General features: G+C 56.0%; 2 protein-coding genes across 2 annotated transcripts in view; one reads left to right on the plus strand and one right to left on the minus strand.

Moving 5' to 3' along the window:
* Window positions 1-607: 607 nt before the first annotated feature.
* Window positions 608-3935, minus strand: LOC116543077 (vegetative cell wall protein gp1-like). Its single transcript, XM_032268394.1, has 3 exons — window positions 3787-3935; window positions 3022-3661; window positions 608-2880 (listed from the first exon to the last, which is right to left on the minus strand). Exons 1-3 carry the CDS (start codon window positions 3933-3935, stop codon window positions 2704-2706), a joined length of 966 nt encoding a protein of 321 aa, XP_032124285.1. The 3' UTR covers window positions 608-2703.
* FAM167A (family with sequence similarity 167 member A) overlaps window positions 3492-23538 on the plus strand; it is a 37836-nt gene continuing 17789 nt past the window's right edge. Inside the window, exons 1-2 of the mRNA XM_032268397.1 lie at window positions 3492-3625; window positions 21273-22052. Of these exons, the coding sequence (XP_032124288.1) occupies window positions 21669-22052 (384 nt within the window). The 5' untranslated portion in view covers window positions 3492-3625; window positions 21273-21668. The remainder of the gene's footprint in view (window positions 3626-21272; window positions 22053-23538) is intronic.

Genomic DNA, 23538 nt, shown 5'->3' on the forward strand with positions numbered 1-23538 from the left:
TCTTTGCTAGGAAACCACCTTATTAGCGAGGCCAGCCCCTGCCCACCTTGCCTGAAAACATGCCCACCCTTGCCCCTCCTCTGCCATTACTTCCAAGTCTACAGTTCCACCTTTCTATAACTCACAGTATTGCTCATTTACTTAGTGTATTTGTTGGTCAGCGCCTGCCTGCTTTCTTCTGCTAGACTGTCAGCTCTCAAGGGCAGGATCCTTCATCTAACTTGTTCACTAACATTTCCCAAGAGCTGAGAACAGTGTCCGGTATTTAGTGGTGCTAATATGTATTTACTGAATAGATGAATACATGAATTGGAAGAAATTCTGAAAGATAATACTTTAAGTTTAGATCTTTTTAAATTTTGAGACAGGGTCTCTTGCTTTGTTGACCAGGCTGGAGTACAGTGGTACAATCATGGCTGACTGCAACCTTCAACTCCTGGGCTCAAGCAGTCCTCCCATCTCAGCCTCCCAAGTAGCTAGGACTTCAGGCATGTACCATCCCATCATGCCCAGCTGAGGCTGAGTTTGCTTTTTTTTTTTTTCTTCTTCTTCTTTTTTTTTTTTTGTAGAGACAGGATCTCACCATGTTGTCCCAGCTGGTCTCAAATTCCTGGGCTCAAGCAATCCTCCTGCCTCTGCCTTCCAAAGTGCTGGGATTACAGATGTGAGCTACCATGCCTAGCTGGGCATATTTCTTGACTCATCTATTTCACAGCTTCCTGTAGGATTACAAGAGGCAATGTCTCATGTATCATGCAGCACTTTGAAAAGAAACTGCTCTGTAAGGAACTGAGGGGAAGGCAGAGCCCCCAGGTGTCCCTGCTCTCTCTGGCCCACCCAGATCCTCCAACCAGCAATGGGTCTCAGAGTGCTTCACACAAAAGGCAGCACCGTCAGGAAGACCAACACAGTGCCATCTTTCCTTTTTAGTAGTGTTTCTTGATGTTCCTTATTACAAAACGATTCACTGTAGGAAACAAATGCAGGCTTACAGAAGACATTGAAATCCTCCATTATCCTGGAGCCCGGAGGTAACCACAGCTCATATTTGCGTATACTCTTCCAGTCTCTTTTCCATGCATACATATGAATTAGATATTCGAATGAGAAGTTTCATAATGTACACAAGATTTGGTGTCCCTGTCTTATTTTCTTAGCATTAAATCATTAGTATTTTTCTTTATGATCAAACAGTTTTCGAAAATATTATTTCTATGGCTACATACCATTCTGTGCTGACTCACTTACGTGACCACGCCATATGGTTTGATGTTAGAGTTGAGGCTATTCCAACCAAGGCTGCTCTTCCTCCTCCCCTTCCTCCTTCCTCTGGCCCACTCCCCTCCAGGTCCTATCACTGATCACTGTCCTGCCCACAGGCACATGCCAGGCAGAACGGTAGCCACAGGGCAAGACACCATCCTTGCCCTGGACAGGCTGCCTGTCCATTTGAGACATGCAACAGTTTCCCCCATGAGAAGGCATCTGCACTCCCAGAAATAGAAGCCACAGGCCAAACAGAGAGCGAGGAGGTGGAGGTAGGACAAAGCATTTCCAGATGGGGCTGAATGGCCTGTCCAAAAAGACCTTAGAGCATTCACCACGTGCCAGGGCCGTGGGCACAGCAGTGAGCAACTCGGCCTCCCAGCGCTCAGCACCAGCGCTGTGGTCAGGGACAGCCAGCACCCAGAAGGATGCTGTGTCCTCAAGTCTGGATCGAGGCTGCTGCCTGCCCTCCCGGAGCCCACTGACTCGGAGGGAGAGAGACACTAATCAAATAACCTCACAAATAAACTTGGAATTATAACTAGTCCATGAAGGAGAGGTAGGGGGGCTGTGAGCACCTGTAACCTGGGGTTCCCTTGGGAGGCGGAGCTGCAGCAGCCCATGGGGTGGAGCAGGTGCACAGAGGGACTGGAAGAGCATCTGTCTGGGGAGCAGGGGCCATGCAAAAGGCCCTAGAGACAGACAGAGGCCAATCAGTGCCCCATAGCCTAGCTAGCTATTAATCCCCAGGGGACTGGGGGCGTTGAAGGCCTTTAAGCAGCAGCAGCTGAGATTGGATTTCTATTCTTAAGAGTTTCCACTGGTTGTGGAGTAACTGGCTTGGGAGCCGCTGAGAGTGGGTACAGGGAGATCAGTGAGGAGACTGCGTGCGCGCTCGGACCCGGGTGGCAGGTCCCAGAACTGGGTAGGGCGAGCTGCTGGTGGCTTGGGTAGGAACAGTGGCAGGGGGCAGGAAGGAGGAAGGAGTGGAGAGATGTTTAGGAGCTGGAATCAGAAGGTCTGCATCAACGCTGTGACTCCCCAAAAGACGCCTGTTAATACACCTGTCAGCTTAGGACCCTTGCCCCATTCGCATGATTAGGTCTGTGCTGGCTAGAGGTCTCCTTAGACCATGTCCCTTAGAGAACCTTCCAGTGAAGGTCAGAAAGAAAGGGAGTAGGTCAGGGCTGGATGCGGAGTTGCAGTAAAGGACACGGGCACCAGAGGGCAGCACGAGGGTTTCGGGCACCTGCAGGGGCTAAGGCCCCACAGAAGGCCCGGCCAGCCGCGCGCCTGCCTGGAGCCCTCCCAGTCACTTTGCAGCCCCACCGCTCAGCTTCGTGTCTGCTCCTGTAGACGGCGCCTGAACGCACGCCCAGGGCTGTCGTGAGAATGGCAGGTGGGAGCGCTTTGAAAGACGCTTCCAGCCCCGGGCATCTAGGAAAGGTGTTTGATGAGGTCTGGGGTAAGAGGCCCCTCATCCAGTAACCAGCCCTGGGGCCTCCGGTGTCTGGCCTGGGCCCCTCGTCCGCATGTGGGACTGGTCCTGAAGACCTGCCACCTGGCGGTTCGGGCTGCTGTCCTGCGTGTGCCTTCGGGTTTGCAGCTCTGGTCCTGATGAAGCAGGGACTGGGTCTTAGAACCCAGTAACAGCCGGAGGTGGCCGAGGCGGGACACCCTGTGGTTAGTGGGGCAAACGCTCGGGTCTCTGCGCCTCGGTTTCCTCATCTGGCAGCCAGAGATGCCCATACCTACCTGCCCTGCTGGGTCGTCGGGGGGTGTGGCCCACGGTGGGCGCTCGGGAGCAGTTGTGGTCGCGGGGCCTGTCAACTCCAGCCGTGTGTGGGTGGGCGAGGCCGTGGGCGTGGGGTTCCCCTGCCTCCTCCACGTGGACAGACTGCTGACAGTGGCGCAGCCACGTTGCCACGACTGGGGGAAAACTGCCTTGGTTTCGGGTTTAATGAGAAAATGGATGTTTGGGTTTGGTTTCATTTGGGGTTTGGCGAAGGCGTGTGCAGTTCGTCTCCACTGGCGAGGGCCGCTCGGGCAGGGGAACCGGCAGGGCGCTAGGACCCGGGGCGCGCTCGGACCCGGGGCGAGAAGCGAGGCCGGGACCGCGGAGAAGGGCTCGCGGCTGAGAGCTCGGCGGTCGCCAGGCAACGGCCCTGACGCAACGCGGGGAAAAAACGTCCCCTCCGAAAGGAGCGAGAGGAGCGGCGCGGAGGATTCGCCGGAGCTGGGGAGGCGAGGCGGGAGCGCCGAGCTGGGGCCGGGCCGGAGCCGGGCAGCGGGGACCCGCGCAGGAGGAGGCGGCGGGGACCCCGGAGAGTCCCCAGCAGGGCCCCTGGGCGCCCCGAAGGTGGGTTCGCGCCGGCGGCGGGGACTTTCCCAGGGGCTGGGAGGTGTGGCCGCGGCGGGCGGCGCGGGCTGGGCAGGGGCTGGGGCGTCGCGGGTCTGCAGCGCGAGCAGTGGCGCGGAGCAGCCCGATCCCCGGGCGCCCCGGAGGGGACGCGCGCCCACCGCCCCCGGGAGACGCCGGTCATGCGCTCCCGCTCCTGCGGGCTCGCTGCCCTCCCCGCGGAGCCGGCAGCCAGGGCTGGACTCATCTCCCTGTTCCCTGCTGGCCCTGTCCGGGCTCGGATTCTGGGTGGAGGGTTGGGGTCTGCCATCTGAGCGGGAGGGCCCCACTCAGCCTCCCCGGGTCCACTCCCAGGTGGCTGGTGACCTCCAAGCCCAGCCTGGCTCCTGTCTTCAGTCTTGGTGAGATGGAAGTTTCTGTCCTCGCGAATTCAGTCCCTAACTCAGGAGAAGTGGCCCAGGGCACCTGGGCCCAAGGGCGCTCTAAGGACCCAAGCCAATGTAACCCGAGGGAAGGGCACAGCCCAGTGGGCCCCCGGGAATGAGCAGCTCAGCCGTGAAGCTGGGCACCCAGAGTCGCCGAGACACAGGACCACAGACCACAAGGGGTGGGATGTATTGCTGTTTCGCAAACCCCTTACTACCTGGTTTTTATTGCCGGTGGGGCTTGGAGGGAATTCTGAGGACTGGGACCACCTCCTGGGAAGATCTGGAAGGAGGATTGGCTATAGGTTGGGAATTGGCCACTGCCTTATCCCTGCAAGCACAGGTTCTCCCAAGTCAAGCTTCCACAAACTCCCCCATCATTGCTGGAGAATCCCAGAAGAGGAAACCAGGTCCCCATCCACAGGGTTTTCCCCAAGGGACACGTGCTCCAAAGCAGCTTCCCATTGACACGTAGACACAGTCCTGCCCCCTACTAAGCTCAGGATGGAGATTGGAGAGTGTGTTCAAAGTCGGGAAAGCAGAGGTGCGGTGGCGCCTGTCGCCTGAGCGCGTCGGCAGGATAGGAACTTCTGCTGCGTGTTTTTAGGGAGTTTGGAAAGCAGCCATGGGCTGTGCTTGGACTGGATAAAGATGACAGCTCTTCTGTCTTGAGTATATTTATGGATAGTGCACGACTTGGAAACCCCTCCATCCCTTGGTCACTCCATCCTCCCCATTGCCCTATTATGCGTGTTTTGCCAATGGGACTCAGAAGTGGCTCCCACACCTGTTGAGGGAGCAGAGATAGTCAGCCCACATGCCTGACTCCTGGGACAGTGCTCTCAAAGGAGGTCTGCTTTAGGAAATCCGAGGCCCCTGAGGCCCAGAGAGGGGCAGAAACCACTGACACCCAGAATAAATGAGAACTGTGCAGAGGGGCTCATCTCACGACCTGAGAAGGTCCCCTGCCAGCTCGGGGAACCCTGTGGAGCCGGGAAAGCCATTTCTTCTATCAGAAGCTTGCAAGGCTGTGCCACCGGGTCTGGCCAGCCTCAATTCTTCTCATCTAAAGCAGAAGAAAGGGTTGCTCCCCCACACCCTGTCCTCCTCCTTGCCTGCCCAGAGTCCCCAGACTCCCTGCGCACTTGCTCCTGTTCTTTTGGTCCTCCCAATTACATGCTTGGATTTCCACTAAATTGCCAGTCCCCGCCTTCCTGTCTACTAGCTTGGCCCCCCTCCAAGAGGGACTCTGGCAGGGAAATAAATTAAGGCCTTGCCTAACTATTTGCTGAGAGAGAGCCACAGAGCCCCAGGCCAATGAGGAAGAAACTACTCGCTAGGCTTCTCACACCCTGGCTGCCTGCGTTCTCTAGGCAAATCTTGCTGGCAGAAAACCCCCTTGGCCCTACAGGAGCTCCTGGAATTCCCAGAACCCTTTGGGAGCTGTGCTAACCTAAGGGACTTGAGCTGCTTGCAAAGGCAGAAGATGAATGATAACCGAGCACTTTGCCCCTGGTTTCCCCGGTTCGGTGAGCACTCATGTGCCACTAACTAGAAATCCCTTAGGATTAGCCTGGATGGCTCTTACTAGACAAATGCACCCCGAGACTTGGATTGTCATGTGGAGACAGAAAGGAAAGGCACAGACTGAAACAGACCTTGAAGGGCTGAGGATGGGCTACAAGGCAGGCAGGGGGAGGTGGGGAGCAGGAACGATGGGACAGGTGGGAACCGAGTTTAGAAGAGGGTGGCAGGTGAGCCTCACTGGCTCTGCAATCACTTGTAGAGTCTGAGCTGCCACTGAGGGCCCTGTTGCCAGGATGAGTCGGGAAGGCTGCAGGCCTCAGCTTTTCCCTGGTTAGGTCCCTTGCCCTGTCCATTAAAGGCGCCAGCTCTTCCCCTCCCTGACCCCCTACCACTTCCCTCTTGAGAAGTGTTGGAGAGGAAGGACAAGCATGGAGAGAGAAGGCGAGCAGCGCAGTGAGAGGAGATTGCTCCCACATCACCGCCTTTCCTCCTGGGCACTGCCTGCCTGCTCAGCTCTATAAGACAGCATCAAATCTCATCCATCAGCCACTCTCGAGAGAAGGACCATGCTGAGCCGTAGCCCCATCTCCCTGTGGGCACAGCCACCAAGGGGGCCTCTCTTCTCTAGCGGCAGCTGTCTAGCGTCAGCCTCCTTCCCACATCAGGGTCCTGCTACGTGGCCTCAGCCCACAGTAGCTCCCCCTGAGTTGTCATCTCTAGTAAGGGGTGGCCTTGCTCCCCCTCCCTTCACTGAGGAATTTCCAAAGGGTCCCTAGGGGGCCTGCCAGTGTGATCCTCCTCCCCACCGGCCTTTGCAGAGACTTGCAGGGAGTAGGGGTTCACCTTTTCCCGCTGGGGGCAGAGACCGAGCCCCCATTTCTTCAGTGTGGCCGGAAGTTCCTTCCAGGGCCTCCCGATCGAAAGGTGGAAGCTGGCAGTGCACGCCCAAGTGCTCCCTTGCAGGGCTTGTCCCTTGGGACCTAGAGGGACAGGCCCAGGTCAGAGCCCATTTCCCAGGTCAAGTGGCAGGTATGGAAAGAGCCTAGACAGTGACCTGCACCCTGGCGACAGTTCCAGGGCTTCCCAAAGGCTGGGCAGCATTTCCTCATTCCAGGAAGCCAGCCAAGGCTCTGCGAGCCGGGTGGGCACAGCAGCCCCGAGCAGCTAAGGACCCTACGCATGCGCCAGGTGGTGGCCACCCAGGAAGGTTCTGGATGAGGGTTCTTGCCTTAGGGGCCCAGCCCCCACTGTCCACCATCAAGTTGAAAGTGTCACTACCTCCCTTGTCCTGTGATCCTCTCCACACACTTCACCATGGAGGTTCCATGCCAGGCGTGAACTGACCTAAGTCCCTTGGGTCACACAGGCACCTCCCAGCTTTAACCAAAAACCTGCGGCTGCTGCTGTTAAGTTTGTTTGATAGCAGCCACAGGAAACTTGGGGGAAGGTGAAGACAGCCTCATTATCAAGTTTGAATGAAAGCAGCCTCAGAACAAATTCTGCCGCACAGGTACACATTTTTAGACAAATATTTACTGCACATAGGCCCAGTGGAGTCTGTACAGTCTGTCCCGTGGCCTCGGGGAAGCCCAGCAATCTGCTCTCTGCTGCCCTGACCACACCTCCCTGGAGCTCTCATGGATTCTTTCACCGGCTCTTTCCTGAGTCAAGAGTGTCTCTGAATCCATTTAGCCAACCCACATATCTTGAATACCTCTGTCTTCACCAATGAGAACGCATTTCTAATGTTTACCTTGCTAATCGTCAAATGCCCATTGCTGACCAGAGATAGACGCTGAAGTGCCTGCCCCTGCTGTATCTGGAGCAGACACTTTCTGCTGTGAGACGTCGGAGGGAGTGGAGTGGGGTGGCTGTTACTGATTTGAATGCACCCAGGCTGCAGCTGGCATAATGAGACCACACAGAACATCCCACCATCTCTGCAAAGGAGTTTAGGATCCAAATGCACCACCTACCAAGGAAGCAGGAGGCGAAGGCCATGTCCTCAGGGAGCATGCATTCTGGCGGGGTTGCTGATGAGTCAATATGGTGTGTGCAGTAGAGTCCCGAGTCCCGAGCCGACAGTCAAGTGCTGTTCTGCATGCTTCAGTTAACTTCCGCAGTGCAGCAGCCATTTCTCAACCTGATGGACCAAAGAGAGTGACAGCCAAGCACGGTCAAGGGCAGGAGGTGACAGTCCTATTAGAGGTATAACTAAAAATTCATGTAAACTTGATCTCATTTGGTCCTTCCAAGACTGTGAGGTAGGATCCACTATAATCCTGTTTCATGGATGAGGAACCTAGGCCTAGGAGCGCTGAACCTATGGATCAAGGTCATAGAACTAGTAAGTGGCAGGGCTGGCTGTCAGCCCACCCACGTCCTCCGACATCCGGCTCTGCCCTGTTGCTAACCTGCTCCATCTCTTTCTCCTGCTCCCGCTTCCTTTCCTCTGTGAGGTGTGAACCCGGGAGGCTTCAGCAGCCTCCAGCACACGTTGACACGGCAGGGAAGCAAGGTCAAACATCCCATTTTCTGTCCTGCCTGTGGGCACTCAGGCCACGTGTCCCCACCAAGCCCCCGTGCAGGCACAGCGCTGCTCCTGCAGCCAGTTACAGGCCTCGCTGGGCACTCCTAGCCAGGCTGAGACCACACTGGGACCCCACTGCATCCAAACACCAGGAAACCCCAAGGACCCTTCTAGCCCCTAGGAGGTCAGCACCCCAGGCCGGAAAATGGAGATGCCCAGTTTGCATAAGCTTGGGGAACACCGTGAAAGGCCCTAGGAGGTCTTTTTGAAACCATGGGCTTTGGAACTTGTGCTGTGGAGTAAAATAGAAAGCAGATCATCTGGACAAATCCCCACTTGAGCTGGAGTTTGTTGATTCTGCCTATTTTCAAGTTGCAGCCAATTATCCTGTGGATTCAGATAGTCCTAGATCTGCCTTGTGTGGAGGCTGAGGCCAATGCCAACTGGTTAGGAGCCACTCTGGTGGACTGGAGCCACAGGGGAGGAACCACATCCCCAGTGTCCTTAGCTGTGCCCTAGTGTCTGAGTTTCAGCTGGCTGGGAAGCATTTGCTGTTTGTACAGTGAGGACCCCAGCCTGCACTGTGTTCTGCTTTTATCTCTGCCGATTGCTTTAAAGGCCACTCTGTGTCTACTTTCAGCTCTCTAATCCCCACTGCCACCATGGCCTTTGGCCAGAAAAGCCCTGGGTCTCATGTGGCGGTTGCAGGGGCGGTAGCAGGCTGCCTTCGCCCTTCTGGGCATCCCTGCCTTGTCGAGCATTTCCCCAGAGGAGAACCACTTCCCTCTCCCTGTCTCCTCCAAAATCAAACTCTCAGATTCTCAGGCCCCTCTCCCTGCCTGCCAAGGCTGCTTTTTCCCAGAGCCCTGCAGCCTAGGAAGGAACACACAGCGACCGGGTGTCCCAAGAGCCCCTCTCCCTTCAGTGGCCCTGGGCTTTCTCCTCTCCTTTCAGGGAGGCCATAAATTAGATCTATAGCTCCTAGGGCCTCTTTCTGACCAACAGGGAAGCAGTCTTTCTTGGGGATTTTCTCAGCAGCCTCTTTCACTGGGCTAAATGGGAAGGAAGGTTTCTACACTCCCAGCCTGCAGGCAGGACTGCGTGTCAGCTTCGAGCAGCCTGAGCCCATCAATTATTCAGCTCAGACCCAGCACTTTGAATTTCTAAAGGTCTTAAGTTTTTTTTTTTTTTTTGAGACGGAATCCTGCTCTTGTCGCCCAGGCCGAAGTGCAGTGGTACGATCTCGGCTCACTGCAACCTCTGCCTCCCAGGTTCAAGCAATTCTCCTGCCTCAACCTCCTGAGTAGCTGGGATTTCAGGCACCTGCCACTACACCTGACTAATTTTTGTATTTTCAGTAGAGCCAGGTTTCACCATCTTGGCCAGGCTGTTCTCCAACTCCTGACTTCAGTTGACCCGCCCACCTCAGCCTCCCAAAGTGCTGGGATCATAGGCATGAGCCACCACACCCAGCTCAGTCTTAAGTATTTTTATAGATTCTTTCCTCATAATGTCCCAGCGAGACAAGCAAGTTTCTCTGTTTCCCAGACTGTATATGCAAGGCTCAACTTGGAGTGGGGAGACTTGGGTGCAAATCCAGCCAGCCCCACTCATGGAGCTGTGGGACCCGAGGCAGGTCTTTTGAAGGCTCTGGTGTGCAGTTCTCTGTGGTATAATTCTTAGGAAGGCCTCCCTAGCCCAGGCTACTGTGTGTGTGTTGGGGGTGGGGGGAATTAGTAAATGCAGGGTGATTTTAAAATGTGTGTTGTTGCTTTTCCTGCACCAGTAGTGAAACGGAAGTTTCAATCCTGAGCTGAAGTGCAACCATTAGCACAGGACACTGCAAACTGGGCTTTGCTGGGAGGCAGTCCCCAGGAAGGCCCTGGCCCCATGGGGGTGGCTCCATGGCATGGTGGTCCGCCTGCCAGCTGCTGTGGGCTGAGGCTCTGCATGCTTCAGGGTGGAAGGGGCTGCAGAGGTCACCCAAACCGATGGCTCAGGGTGGGATGGGACCCCAGGAGCTGACTCCCAGGCCGGGAATTCTTCTCTCTTCCACACCAGGCTAGGTCTGTCCAAAATGTTTCTCCCACTCCCATCAGTAATGCTGGGACCCCAAGTGGGTGGCACCCAGGGCTGCCCAAAGCTAGAGTGTTAAGGCAATCTCGGGGTAGAGCTCACTAGGGTGCCTGCCTCTCCCAGAGTCCTGTACTGGGTCTCATGCCTTGTACCCGTCCTCTCACACTGGTGGCCCCAGGAACAGCCTCACAGCTGTCCCTAGGACTGGCCCAGGAGCCACCCCCATCAACCAAAACAAACAGACAAATAAATGAGTCCCTGGTCGGGTGCAGTGGCTCATGCCTGTAATCCCAGCCTTTGGGAGGCTGAGGTGGGCAAATCACCTGAGGTCAGGAGTTTGAGACCAGCCTAGACAACATGACGAAACCCTGTCTCCACTAAAAATACAAAAATTAGCCTGGTATGGTGGCGGGCCCCTGTAGTCCTAGCTGCTCAGAAGGCTGAGGCAGGAGAATCGCTTGGACCTGGGAGGCGGAGGTTGCAGTGAGCCAAGATCGCGCCACTGTACACCAGCCTGGGTGATGAGCAAAACTCAGTCTCAAAAAAAAAAAGGAAAGGAAAATAAACCAGTCCCTGTTCCAGTTGAATTTCAAGAAGTCCTGTGAGGTGACCAGGGTCACAGGTTGTTCATGGCACAACTTCCCTTAGGCTGAGGTCCCCTCGCTGCCCATTCCTTCAGAGGACTAGGACCCCAGACCCGGAAAGAGGCCCTCCTGCCACAGCAGCCGCTCACACAGCATCTGCACACGCAGCACCGCGCACTGCAGACTGAGGCGCTCGGTCTCTTCTTCCTTTCCTGCCCAGATCCACCCATTTCCTTAACCCAAACCCACCCACTTCTCTAACCCAGCCCCACCCCCACCCAGAGCACACACCCAAGAGAGCCACCACCCCATACCAACCACCCCCTTCACTCACACTCACTGAATTCACACACTCAGCAGGGCAACCACCCCCCACACTCACAGTCACACACAGCAGGCAACAACCCCACCACACTCTTGCTCACACACACACACCCCAGCAACGCATCCCCGCCATGCAAGGCACTGGGCCAGGGTCAGGTCTCGGGAGATGTCATCTCCACGTCAGGGCTCCGGACACCAGCTCTGACCAAGACCTGGAATGCAGATGAGGCTGGAAAGGCAAAAGATGAGCGCCAGAGCCAGACAGCAGGGTCCCTCCCGCTCGGTTGCCATGGCAACCCCGTGGCAGAGGAGACCGCTAAGGCAGCCTGGTTCCTGGCAGCAGCTCTCTGGGGCCCAGGGTTGTGTCCCTGTCCCCCCAGCCTGGTCCTGCCTGGTTTTCTGGGTGAGATAAGTGTTGGGTTTCTGGTTAAACCCAGGCAGAAAAGCCTGCACACCCCAGGCCTACCTCCCTAGGCCAACTGTGCACCCGTGTCCTAGACCTCCTGACCTCTCAACAACCCAGAAAAAAGGGATTTGCCTCTTCAGAAAGCAAAAGGAAAAGATGCAGGCGTGAGCTTTGCCCTGCACCTCCCTGAATTTTCCTTGCGTGAAACCCCTTAGAGCCTCTGCACTCCCTCAGCCGTGGGGCTGGACCCACTGTTCTCTGGCCTCTGAAGCCACCCCAGGTCCCAGCCCATGGCCCCTGCCTTTCCGTCTGGTAGAAATCGGGGTGGTGCCCTCTGCTGATGGGCCTGGCCTGGCTAAAACCACAGCATCAGGACAACGTAGAGTGGGGATGTCCCTTCCTGCCACCCTGCACCCAGCAGGTGTTGACAGAGGAGTCAGGAGATGCTGCCCTTGAGTGAAGCTATGACTCTCTCTGATGTGGAGTTTAGGGCTTGGTGGCACGAACAGCAGGCTCAGCAGAGGAAACAGAGTGCTTTGCACACATGCGTGGGCCTCTGCCCATCAGCCAGGCCCACCCTGACTTTGGCAGTAGAGCCACAAACAAAGCAGATGGTGTTGGTGCAAGACGGCAAGGCCAGCACTGAAGACATACCTTCGCCCACGACCTGCCTTGCTGAGGGTCCTGCAGGCCCCTAAGTCACAAGGTAGCTCATTCTTCCTTCCAGAAATGTCTGGGAGAACCCAGTTATACCTGCAGATGGATAGCTTCCCACATGGGTGAGAGCCAGTCCTGTCCACATAGTAGGTCCTAGAAGACGGTACAGCAGCCCCAAGGAGTATGGGCAATAGGCTCCAGCCTGTCACTGGGGAGCTCTGGTCTTTAGGCTGGTCACGTAGGCTGCCATCTCGGCTTGCTGAACAATGGGATGAGAAGACTCAGCCTTCCTTGCAGTGTAGATGTGCTCCCGTGTAGACGTGCCCCAGTGTAGATGTTCTCCAGTGTAGACGTGCTCCCGTGTAGACGTGCTCCAGTGTAGATGTGCCCCAGTGTAGATGTGTTCCCGTGTAGACGTGCCCCAGTGTAGACGTGCCCCAGTGCAGACGTGCTCCTGTGGAGACATGCTCCCGTGTAGATGTGCTTCCATGTAGATGTGCCCCCGTGTAGATGTGCTCCAGAAACTCAGTGAAGGTGGTTCTGGTGAGGAGTGGCCAGCGTCATGGGACAACACAGAACCAACACAGAGCTGGCTGTCTTCCAGATAACTTGATTCCCAGAGGACACTCTTGCTTAGTTCTATTTGAGTAGACTGTGGAGAGGGTCACAGAGCCTGTGACCTGGTCCTGGTCCTCAGCTCTCCCCTCCACCTCCACAGGGAGCTGTGCACCTGCTAGTTTCAGTCCTTGCCCTTCCAGGCACAGTCTGAGTGTTGCTGGGCCTGAGGCATATCACCTCTGTGCCTCGGTTTCCTCTGTATAATGGGGCAATCATAGTGCATACTTCACAACATTCTCATGCAAATAAGTGAGGTGCTATCTCCATATAGTGCCCGGCATATTGAGTGATATATATTAGCAGCTTAGCACATGCCTGCAGTCCCAGCTACTCAGGAGGCTGAGGCAGGAGATCACTTGACCCCAGGAGTCTGAGGCTGCAGTGAGCTATGATTGTACCACTTGCACTCCAGCCTGGTGACAGCGAGACCTCATCTCAACAACAGTTATTTGGTAGGAAAGTTATTAAGAAGGGGTGGGATCCAAGTTGCATTTTAGAAGGATAACTGGCAGCAGGGCAGAGAAGAAGCCTGGAGGAGTTAGCTCTGTGGAGAAGGGAACAGAGAAAAGAGGACAGCATCCACATCCCCAGGCTCAGGCTGAGGGGTCAGGAGCGCGGCTGTGATGAAGGGGACAGAGGGCGGAGATTGCTCCAGCTCTCCCGTGGCAGGTCTGTGTTCCCAGAACCCACCAGCCTCCAAGGCCTCCGATTTATCCTGTGTGAAGTTGAAGGACACGAAGACGATGCGTGTGCAGGTGCTTGGTGAACTCTAAGGTGACTCTCTGTTGCTCTGCCCATGCTGACACTGGGGAACGTGTCTGCAAATTCCCCCAGCATTTGTAGGTGCTAAATAAAGCACCCCTTTTCCTGAGCCAGGATCTCAGGCCATCACGTCTGTTCACAGGAGCTTGGGCTTTGGTTTCATGAGAAAAGTTCTCCGTTTCCTCACCTGTAAAACGGGACTTTTAATAGGGTTAGCGCAGAAACAGACCTGAGGCAACCTTGAGGGGTGGAGGCTGGCGATGAGAAGGGAAGCAGCTGCAGGTGGAGGAAGTGGCAGCCTGCAGGAGGCAGATGCGGTAGTGGGCTCACCCCTGGGCACCCGCCTCCGTGCTCTGCCCGCCTCTGCTCACCCCCTTCTCACAGTCCTGAGACAGCCCAGCCACTCCCAAAAGAGCACAGCTCGCCAGGCGCATGGGCACTTCAGTTTGCCCCGATGTCCTGCTGTAGCCCAGCTGGGCTGGTCCCATGACCTAGCGTGTATCCATTTAGCACAGGCAACCATGGGTGCTGTTTCTGCCAGAGGAGCAGAGCAAGGGTTAATTCACTCCCATGGGAAATTGTCATTCTGTCCTCATCAAGCATAGCCTGTCATGGATTGCAAGTTAGGAGGCAAATCAACTCTGAATGTGGACGGACTCAGGAGGATTTCATTACCAGGACAGTGACCATTCACCCTGCCGTTTTCAACAGGAGGTCGCACCCCTCCCCCCTGCCCCCAAGGGACAAGTGGAATGGTGGGGGAGGGGCCTTTTGGGTTGTCATGACATTTGATGACACTGCTTTGCTCTCTGTTATGTATTTTCCTCCCCAATGAGTTGTGCTTCCTGCCTCATTTCAGTTAGGGCTCTCCGTTGTGAGCAAGAGAAGTGGTATTATTGTAAGGCTGTCAGGCGCCCACAGAATTGGCAGGAGGTGAAGACCAGAAGACAGGCAGAACCAGGGCAGATCCAGAAGGCAGAGCCAGGAGGTCCCAGGCCAGCCCTTCAGCAGAGACAGTTTGGCTAAGAGGACGCCACCGCCCCTGCACTCACATCTGCCTCCAGGGCTGGTTCACAGATGCGTCCTAACCCTCCCTTCCTCTGCGCCTCACACGCACCACATTCAGAGTCCTGGTCACCACAGCATGAACGAGGGAAGAGGAGGACATGGTCCTTTGGTTGCAGGGAAGGCTGCACGACCTCCCTGCTATTCTGCACAAAATAGGGAGCTCCATCCACACAGGAAAAAAGGGGGGTTGGACATGGCAGTCAGTCCGACAAAAGACGAGCATCAGCAAAAACCCACTGTACTCTTTTCCTTCTCCACTGCTTGCTTGTGTCAGTCAGGTACGAAGGTCAGAAACCCCACTCAAAGTAGTAGGGGAAGAAGTGTGCTGTGTAATCTGGGCAGGGTGGGTGGCTTCCCACAGGCCCCACCTGTGGACTCCCAGCTCCCCGCCACTGGGCTCTGATGGCCAGGCTGCCACACTCATGCTTGGCTTTGCTTGCCAGGTGGACCCTTTTCCCATATGCGGTGAGCATGGTGGCCCCGGTGGCCCCAGCCAGCTCAGAGCAGGGCTGGCCTCTGGGTGGTTCTGGCACCAAAACTCACCCTGTGTCTCCCCGCACCCCAGGAGAAAGGGAACCCCAGGGATGGGCTCCCGTGGGACAGCCTCATCCTGCACTGGACCCCAAGGAGGACCTCATGCTTGGTCACACCAGGCCATCCACCCCAACTCCAGCACACCATCCTGGGATTTGGCCTGAGCTGCGGCTGTGCCTGCCTAAGTCCCACTGCAGGCAGAGCCTGCGCACGTACGTCTGGGCACTTGTAGCTGGGCAGGCAGGGTGGGCGGCATCCCCTGGGGACAGGAGGGGAGGTACCGTCCCAGGAAGCCTGGGTCTCTTTTTCTGCCTCCCTAAGCCCAACCAGGCTGGCTCAGATTGGGGCAAGGACAGGTCGCTGTGAGTGGGAGGAAATCTGTTTTATTGGCTCATTCATTGCACCACATTTAAAGACAGCAGCACTGTGCTCAGTGCTGGGGGGTCCAGCATAAAAGGCTCAGTTCTCGCCCTGAAATTGAGAGTCTGGTAGAGGCGACCATCGACAAGACCCTGGGTGTAAGTGCTGTGACTTAAGAGGGGCAGTAAACCCAGTGGTTAGGGGCCAGCTCAGCGCCAGACTGCAGAGGTTCAAATCCTAGCATCACCGCTTACAATCTCTGTGGCCTCAGGCAAGGTACCGAACCTGTCTGTGCCTCAGTCTCATCATCTATAAAATGGGAATGATGATACCCCAGATTCATAGAGTTGTGTGAGGATTAAATGTGTTAATACATGTAAAGCTTTCAGCACGACACCTCATGTGATGTGGCGTAAGCGTTAATGTTGCAATGACATAATTGTTTCTCTGATGAGCTCCAGTTGTCCTGGGTACACACAGCTCAGCCTGGGCAAATCAGGCAAAACTTCCCCCACGAGAAAATCCCCGAGAACTCAGTCATGGAAGGGAGGGAAGGGCTTTCCAGACTGGAGGAAAGCTTTTGCCGAGTCAGGGGTGTGAGAGCCCGTGGTGTTGGGCGGACGGGGCTGCCGGCTCGGGAGTTAGGAAGACTGTTTCTTATGGGGAAGAAATGAAAGGGTTCTAGGGGAGGATGCAAGGCTGGAACAGGCAGGATCACGTGGGGAGAAAGGAAGTGGGGAGGGGAGCGGTCAGTGCCTGCATCTTCCCTTGCCCCTGGGAGCCCATTGAGGAAGTGGACTTGATGCTTTTCCAGGTGAACAGATTAGGTCATACTGAGACAAGGTGTTGGCTGCGCTGCCCCCACCTGGCTCCTCCAGCAGCCAGAGGAATTAACTCATAGTTGGCGAAGGCTCCTTCACGGGGCCGCTGTGGGCCAGAGAGCCAGGGAGCGTGTTGGAACAGCAGTCCCTGTGTGTGGCATGGGTCCTCGGCGCTGGCACACTGAGCAGCAGAAAGGCTGACGTGCCCCCGAGGGCTTGTCCCCCCTGCTTGCCGGGTGGCCTGCCTGGCGGGGCGTGCCTGGGCCTGGTGGGGTCTGATCTCGTTTTTCTAGACACCTCGGGTCCCAGGTCTGGCAGCATCCTTTGGCCTCCTTCTCCGGCTCCTCCACCCCCAGGAAAGACCCAGGTTATGTGTAAAGAAAGCTCCTTTGCTTAGAGTATTGGGGGTTAGGCCCCAGGAGTCCCTGGTTTGTCCAGCAGGAGGGGAGGCCTCCACTGCTTTTCAAGCCTAGGAAGCTGCCCAGTGCTGGCGTCTGTTCCCCGGCACCCGGCTGGCACCTCTCCACCGGCTCAGGCTGGGTCCAGCTCAGTGCCCAGTGCGCAGTGACAAGCCTTTCCGCTGTCACATCCCTGGGCCTGTGTGAGTGACATTCTAGCTCAGCTCCTGTACCTAGTGGGAGGAAAGAAACCCCTCTGGGCTTCTTCGGGCATCAGGGCACCCAGGGGGACAGTGCTCCCGACACTGACGACCAGGAAAACACATGCTGATTCAGCAGCTCCTCATGGTCTGGTGTGCTGGGGGCAACTCTGTTCCTGCCAGCTAGCTATAGGTGACCATGAGCTCTAAAATGGTGACTCCCTAACTTAGGCCTCTCCATGTCACACACACGGCTGTGCAGGTGGGTACAGCTCTTTACAGTTTGAAGACAGCTTTCACATACCAGGTTCCATAGATCCTCAGCCATTGCACAGATTAGGAAACTGAGGCCAAGAGGAGAGGATTGAGCCTGAGTGCTTGGCTCCCCAGCAGTGCTGGTACCAGGAACCAGGCTTTGGGGCCTAGCCTTGGTCTCCCATGCAGAGACCACACAGTGGAGTGTCCACCGCCCACCCCCCCCACCCCACCCCCACCCGTACCCAGAGCTGTGGGCGGAGCATTAACAGTGTGAGCAAGGAGGGAAGGGAGGGGCAAGGAGCTGTTCACATTCTAAAAGCACTCCACACCCGGCCCCTTTTTTTTTTTTTTTTTTTGAGATTTTTGAGACCTGAAAATCTGAGGGAGGTGGGATCAACTGACTTCATGTCATTTGGTGTCCAGAGAAGGATGTGAGGGCACAGAGATTGGCTTGGGCCACCCAGCAGGTCAGAGAGCACCAGAGCGACATGATCTGTGAGGTGACTGTGACATAACTCTGAAAGTTACATCGTCTTAATGACTTTTTAAAATAGTCTTGCTCTGTCGCCAAGCTGAAGTGCAGTGGCGTGATCTCAGCTCACTGCAACCTCTGCCTCCCAGGTTCAAGCAATTCCCCTGTCCCAGCCACCTGAGTAGCTGGGATTACAGGTGCACACCACCACGCCCCCCTAATTGTTTGTATTTTAGTAGAGACCGGGTTTCACCATGTTGGCCAGGATGGTCTTGAACTCCTGATCCGATGATCCGCTCGCCTCGGCCTCCCAAAGTGCTGGGATTACAGGCGTGAGCCACTGCCCCCAGCCTAATAATGACATTTAAAAAGTATGGCTAGGGCTAAAGGACTGTGTCTAGGGCTTCCTGTAGACCAGGCACTGGGCTGAGAGCTCACATTCATAACCTTATTAAATCCCCTGGGTGACTTCGAGGTGGATGTAACCATCCCCAGGGCTGGGCTCGTGGCTGTGGGGCCCAGGCAGTGGCACGGGGGCCCTCGATTCGGGCTCATGCTCTGCCATCACTGTCTGGAAATTCTTAGACCTTTTTAAACAAGGAGCCCTGCATCTTCATTTCACGCTGAGCCTTGCAGATTACATAGCCTGGTTGTTTGCATTTCTCAGAAGAGGACACAGGCCCAGAGTGGTCAAGAAGCAACGTGCCAATGTCACAGAGCCAATGGCTGCACTGGGACTCTAGCCCCAGAGCCCGCACTCTCCACAGTAGAAAGAGACTGACAGAGTCAAATGGCTGTGCCCAAGTCCAGCTGCTGGCACCTGCCTGTAGCCACGGGCGAGGCGCTTCACCTGCCCTAGCCTCAATTGCTCCTTGGTGAAATGGGGTGGTCCCACCTGCCTCTGGGGGCTGCTTTGAGGCTCACATGGGCAGATGTGCACACCGTGTTTTCTGCATTTCACCAAGCTCAGCAGATCGGAGAACCATCGCTAGCTGGTCACAGTTCACAGGGGCTGTCTCCCGTGCCACCAGGTAGTCCTGACATGGTCCATGCAGGCCTTCACCTGAGGTCAGGAGTTCAAGACTAGCCTGGCCAACGTGGTGAAACCCCATCTCTTCTAAATATACAAAAAAATTAGCTTGGGCATGGTGGCGGCCACCTGTAATCCCAGCTACTCAGGAGGCTGAGGCAGAAAAACCACTTGAATCTGGGAGTTGGAGGTTGCAGTGAGCTGAGATTGCTATATTGCATTCCAGTATGAATGACAAGAGTGAAACTCCATCTCAAAAAAAAAAAACAACAATAATTGAAATAATTCCCTGCAATACAGTTACAGACATGTAGTGTTTCTTACCCCAAGAGGAGCCCCTTACCCAGCAGCGGTGGGATGCCCTCACCTCTGCAGTGGGTGCCTGCTGCCGGGGGCGGGGTGGGCCACCATGGCTCCTGGTCCGTGGTATTTGCCCACAGAACCCAGGGAGGTAGGGCACTGCTCATCTATCTGCAGTTGAATCTTCTCCAGAAAGCTTTGACGGATCTAATCAGAGCTCCCTGCCAGTCAGAAGGAAGCCCTGTGAGTACAGCTGCCCCAGACACGCTCAAAACAGATCCTGGCACCTCAGCAAAGAGGCAGACGGCGCCTGGGAGGGGCTCCAGAAAGTAGCTAATAAGTCTTTAGATTTGGACAGATTCTGACTGTGAAACTGCACGGAAGACTCCCATGAGTACATTTCACTTTTGCAGGCTTAGCGCGCTAAGTCTTCAGAGAGTGCCTGTGAGCTTTAGTTCTGCCACTCTGCTAGGGCATGGGAAGTTGGTATGTATCACCCCCATTTTACAGATGAAGAACATGAGGCTTAGTAAGCCTGACCAGACCTGGAGCTAGGCCATCTGCCCCCAAGCCTAGTGCCTGCGTCTGGAGATGGTGTCTCTCCACTCTGGCCGCACACTCAGATCCGGGGGCCGAAGGCTGCTGTGCATCCCATCTCAGGCCAATTGAACCGGAATCCAGTTCCTCAGGGGCATTCTCACTTGCTCCAAGCAGGGCTGGAGGTGAGAGCAGGTTTCTCTGCTTACCAGTTGGGGTGAACTGTTCCTTCTCATTCTCGATGGATGTCCCTCAGCAGGGACAGGCTCATAGCATAGGGCAGCCGAGGCTGGGGCAGCAGGGTGTCCTCCGGCCGCAGGCCCCCCACAGGCTGGAGCTGAGGAAAAGGTCTGGACCAGAGAGTTCTGTCCGTCCTTCTAAAGCATCTTCAAGTCGTGTCGGAGAGGAATCCCAGGACAGCTCGAGTGGCCTGCGCACCATTCAGCTTTTGCCACCCGCATCTTAATTCCTTCCCTCCTCTCCTCACCTCCCTTCTGCCCGGCTCCCCTCAGTCCACACAGGTAACCATGGCTATGGCTATTCCATTCCTTTTGTTTTTTGTTTTTGGCCGGGATGCTTTTAGGCATTTACAAGTCAATAACAATCCCTTTTCCTTTCTCCTTTTTCACCCCAAGGGCGGCCTGCTCTCCAGACTGCTGAGCATCTTGCTTTTCTGCATTTCAGCTTTATCTTAGGCATCATTCCACATCAATTCATTCTTGTTTATAGCTGCATGTCCCCCAGCACAGATTTTTTTTTTTAACTCACCCTGAAAGCCCAGGGCTTCCCGCCTGGGTCCAAATCATGTATTTCCTACTTTGATTCACCCAACTCCACTGCCCGCCCTGTGGACCTCAAGCTGCAGAGTCTGGAGGCTGGGGTCTCTCCTTACTGGGAGTTAGGTTTGCACCCTACGTCTGGTGTTACAGGGTAGAAGCCTGGGTTTATGCCTCCTGTCTGGAGTTGGGGAGGTCAAATCAGATCCCCTAGCTGGAGTCCTTACTGAAGACAGGCTGCTGTGCAGACACTTAGGTGAACGCGAGAAGCCTCATTCTAGAACAGTGAGTCACAGCCAGCTCCTTTAGCCGTCCAGCTCGGATGCCACCGCCTTCTTCCCTCCACAGCTGCAGGTTTCTTTGCTTCTGTCTCTGAAGAGGTGAGGTAAAGTGTTGTTCTTGGAGGAAGTTGGGAGTGTGGAGTAAGACCTGGATGTAAGAACTGCTGCCGGAGGACAGGGCCTGCGGTGGGTGGAGGTGGTGAGGGGCCAGTGGCACCTGGATGGAGCAGACACACCTGAGCCTGCGTGGGGTGCCGCTGCTCAGCTGGTGGCTCTGGGGACCCTCCCACTGTTGCCACACAGAGGAGAGACCTGCGCTTTCAGATTCAGACAGCCTGAGCTTGTCCCCCCAACTTCTTGCTGGGAGATCTCGGTGAGTCATTTAACCTCTAGATGTGGATTCCTTGTGTGCAAATGGGAATACAAACAAATCCCTGCAGACTTGCTGGGAGCATTAAATGAGATAGTAGAGGCGGAGTCATTTTATAAATGGTAAAACACTGCACAGTTTATCAATTGGTTGTTAACTTTTCTGCACTGAGTTAAGGCATTGAAATGGTGTCACTTTCATTCCGGACTAGCCACGAGAAGCCTGGTCACAGTCCACTCTGAGCCTCCGTTTCCCTTCCTGTGGAGTGGACGTGCCCACCTCTGAGTGGCAAGGCAGGGATCAGGACTGATGTAATTCTCACCCCTCCCACAGGATCATCAGCCGCCTGCCCTTCCTGAGAGGAGGGAGCTCTGGGCCTTCTTCCCGCCAGTCTGGTCTTCGAGCACCTTCAGGACGGATAGACCTTGGCACGGGCTGCCTGAGATTCCTGCGACGCCTGTCTGTTCCTGCCTTCTGCAGAGCATGGCACCCACAGGATTCCAGGACGGATCATAGACCGGAGCCTCTGGGAGGGCGCCCTGCGCAGCTCACTGTGCAGTTCCTCTCCGCTGACCAGCCACCATCCTCCAAGGCCGGCTGCCATCCCGGAAATGCCCTCGGGCACCTGGATGAGGCCATCCCAGAGCCGGACCCAACTGTGCCACCCACCAAGCCTCCGCCTCAGCCCCTCAGCCCCTCCCATGTCCGGCTCCCAGGACAGACTGTAGAATGTCTGTGCCCCAGATCCACGTGGAAGACGTGGGTGCAGAGGAGGAGGCAGGAGCCGCACCGCCCGATGACCACCTCCGGAGCCTGAAGGCCCTCACTGAGAAACTGAGGCTGGAGACCCGGAGGCCTTCCTACCTGGAATGGCAGGCCAGGCTGGAGGAGCAGACCTGGCCCTTCCCAAGGGCGGCTGCAGCTGCGGAGCCACAGGCGAGCATGGAGGAGGGGGAGCGTGGGGGGCAGGAGCCCTTGCTTCCCCTGAGAGAGCCCGAGCAGCAACCCCCTCCTGCCAGGAGTGCCAGCCAGGACACCAGACCCCTGTCCAGTGGCAAGCTGGAAGGCTTTCAGAGCATAGATGAAGCTATAGCCTGGCTCAGGAAGGAACTGGTGAGTGGCTGTCCCTAAGAATCCCCAGAAAAGAAGCAATGCCACCATCTGTCTATGTCTCTGTCTCTTTCTCTGTCTCTGCCTCTCTGTGTCTGTCTTCCCACAACCACCCCCTCTTCTCTCCCCCATCTCCACCTCCCAAGTACACATCTGTAATCTTCCCATGAATTGAAGGCAAGCCTCATTTGTGGTTGGGGGGACCCAAGCGTCAATCAGCCCCTAATTACAGACACTAGTGGAGGAAGCAGGTGTTTTCTGAGCGAACCTGAACCCATGTTAAGTTGTCCCCACCCTCACCCCGACACCACTCCTGGTGCTGGAGTCTCGAACGCATCTCCCTGGACTGCGAAGGGGGTCCCTGGGATGTGACTGCCCCTCCCTCTGTGCTGGAACCCCCCCACCCACCCTGCTGTCTACCCCAGCTGCCCACTACTCCGGGGACCACTCATTCTGCAAGTGAGTGCCCTCTCCCTATGCTGGGCGCCAGCTGGGTGGCTCCATGGGGCACGGTGGCTGGGGTGTGGCTGTGCAGAGTGCTGCTGTGAGGAGCTGGCTCAGTGTGGAATGAGCTGGAGTGGTGGAGCCGCCCAGAGCCGCCGTGGGATGGGTCCTGCCTGGGGAGAAGCTCTGTGAAGAGGCTCAGAGTAGGAGTTGGCTCAGAAGTCAGGGCGGGGCCAGGTGTGACCAAAGGGCACATTGTGTTTAAGCTGGGACAGCAGCGCCACCACTTTGCTGCCCACGGGCAAAGCAGTTTCCCAATAGGAGCATCTTTTGTTGTGTGCAGTGACTCAGCCTGAGAACAGGCTGCGGGTGCAGAGCTGGGTGCCCTGTCTCCTCCCACCCGCCAGGGGAGAATCACTGGTGTCTGGCACAGCGCCTCTCAGCAGCACCAGGCAGGAAGCTAACCCCCCCCCCAGCTCTCAACCCCTGCTGCACCGTCCCCTGAGGCCAGGTATCACCTGCATGTCGGGCCACTCTGGCCACAGGTGTGCGAGCCATCGGGGCAGCTGCTTTCCGGAGCCGGCAGGGGCTGTTGCATCAGCGGGGGAGGCTAAGGCCTGTTTAGTTTGTTTTGCAGAATCCTGAAAACTAAGAGAATCCAAGGGGTTTGGAGTGGAGCGGGGCTCAGGGACACACGGATCTGATTGATGAGTTGGAAGCCTGTTTGGGTTTTAACCCTTTGTGCCGAGAATGCTTCTGAGAATGGACCATTCTGCAGCGTCTGTCTCCAGTAACGAGAGGGTCCACATGCTGTCAGCTCAGGGGAAGATGAGGCCCTGGATTTGCGCCACATCTCTGGGCTGCCCTGCCACCGCTGGTGCTCTTGGTGGGGGATGTAAGAGGTGAGGGGAGATGGACAGTGTGCGCCAGGACAGACCCCATGCAGTCACCAGCTGCTCTTTGAATGGCTGAGGCTAAACTGCTTTGATTTGCTTTCATAAGGAGGAACAAAAAACATTCCTGTTCATCAAGGACAGAATGTGTT

This window comes from Sapajus apella, unplaced genomic scaffold (assembly GCF_009761245.1).
Source record: "Sapajus apella isolate SASKATOON/1434 unplaced genomic scaffold, GSC_monkey_1.0 scaffold180, whole genome shotgun sequence".
Taxonomy (NCBI): Eukaryota; Metazoa; Chordata; class Mammalia; order Primates; family Cebidae; genus Sapajus; species Sapajus apella.

What these genes read in the sequence shown, in the direction of transcription:
- LOC116543077 (XM_032268394.1), bottom strand. Translation starts at nt 3,935, where the DNA reads ATGGCAGACCCCAACCCTCCACCCAGAATCCGAGCCCGGACAGGGCCA. An exon ending in ACCGGCGTCTCCCGGGGGCG is followed by an intron (nt 3,662 to 3,786) that starts GTGGGCGCGCGT and finishes CACACCTCCCAG; the next exon opens with CCCCTGGGAAAGTCCCCGCC. An exon ending in CCGACGACCCAGCAGGGCAG is followed by an intron (nt 2,881 to 3,021) that starts GTAGGTATGGGC and finishes CTGCTTCATCAG; the next exon opens with GACCAGAGCTGCAAACCCGA.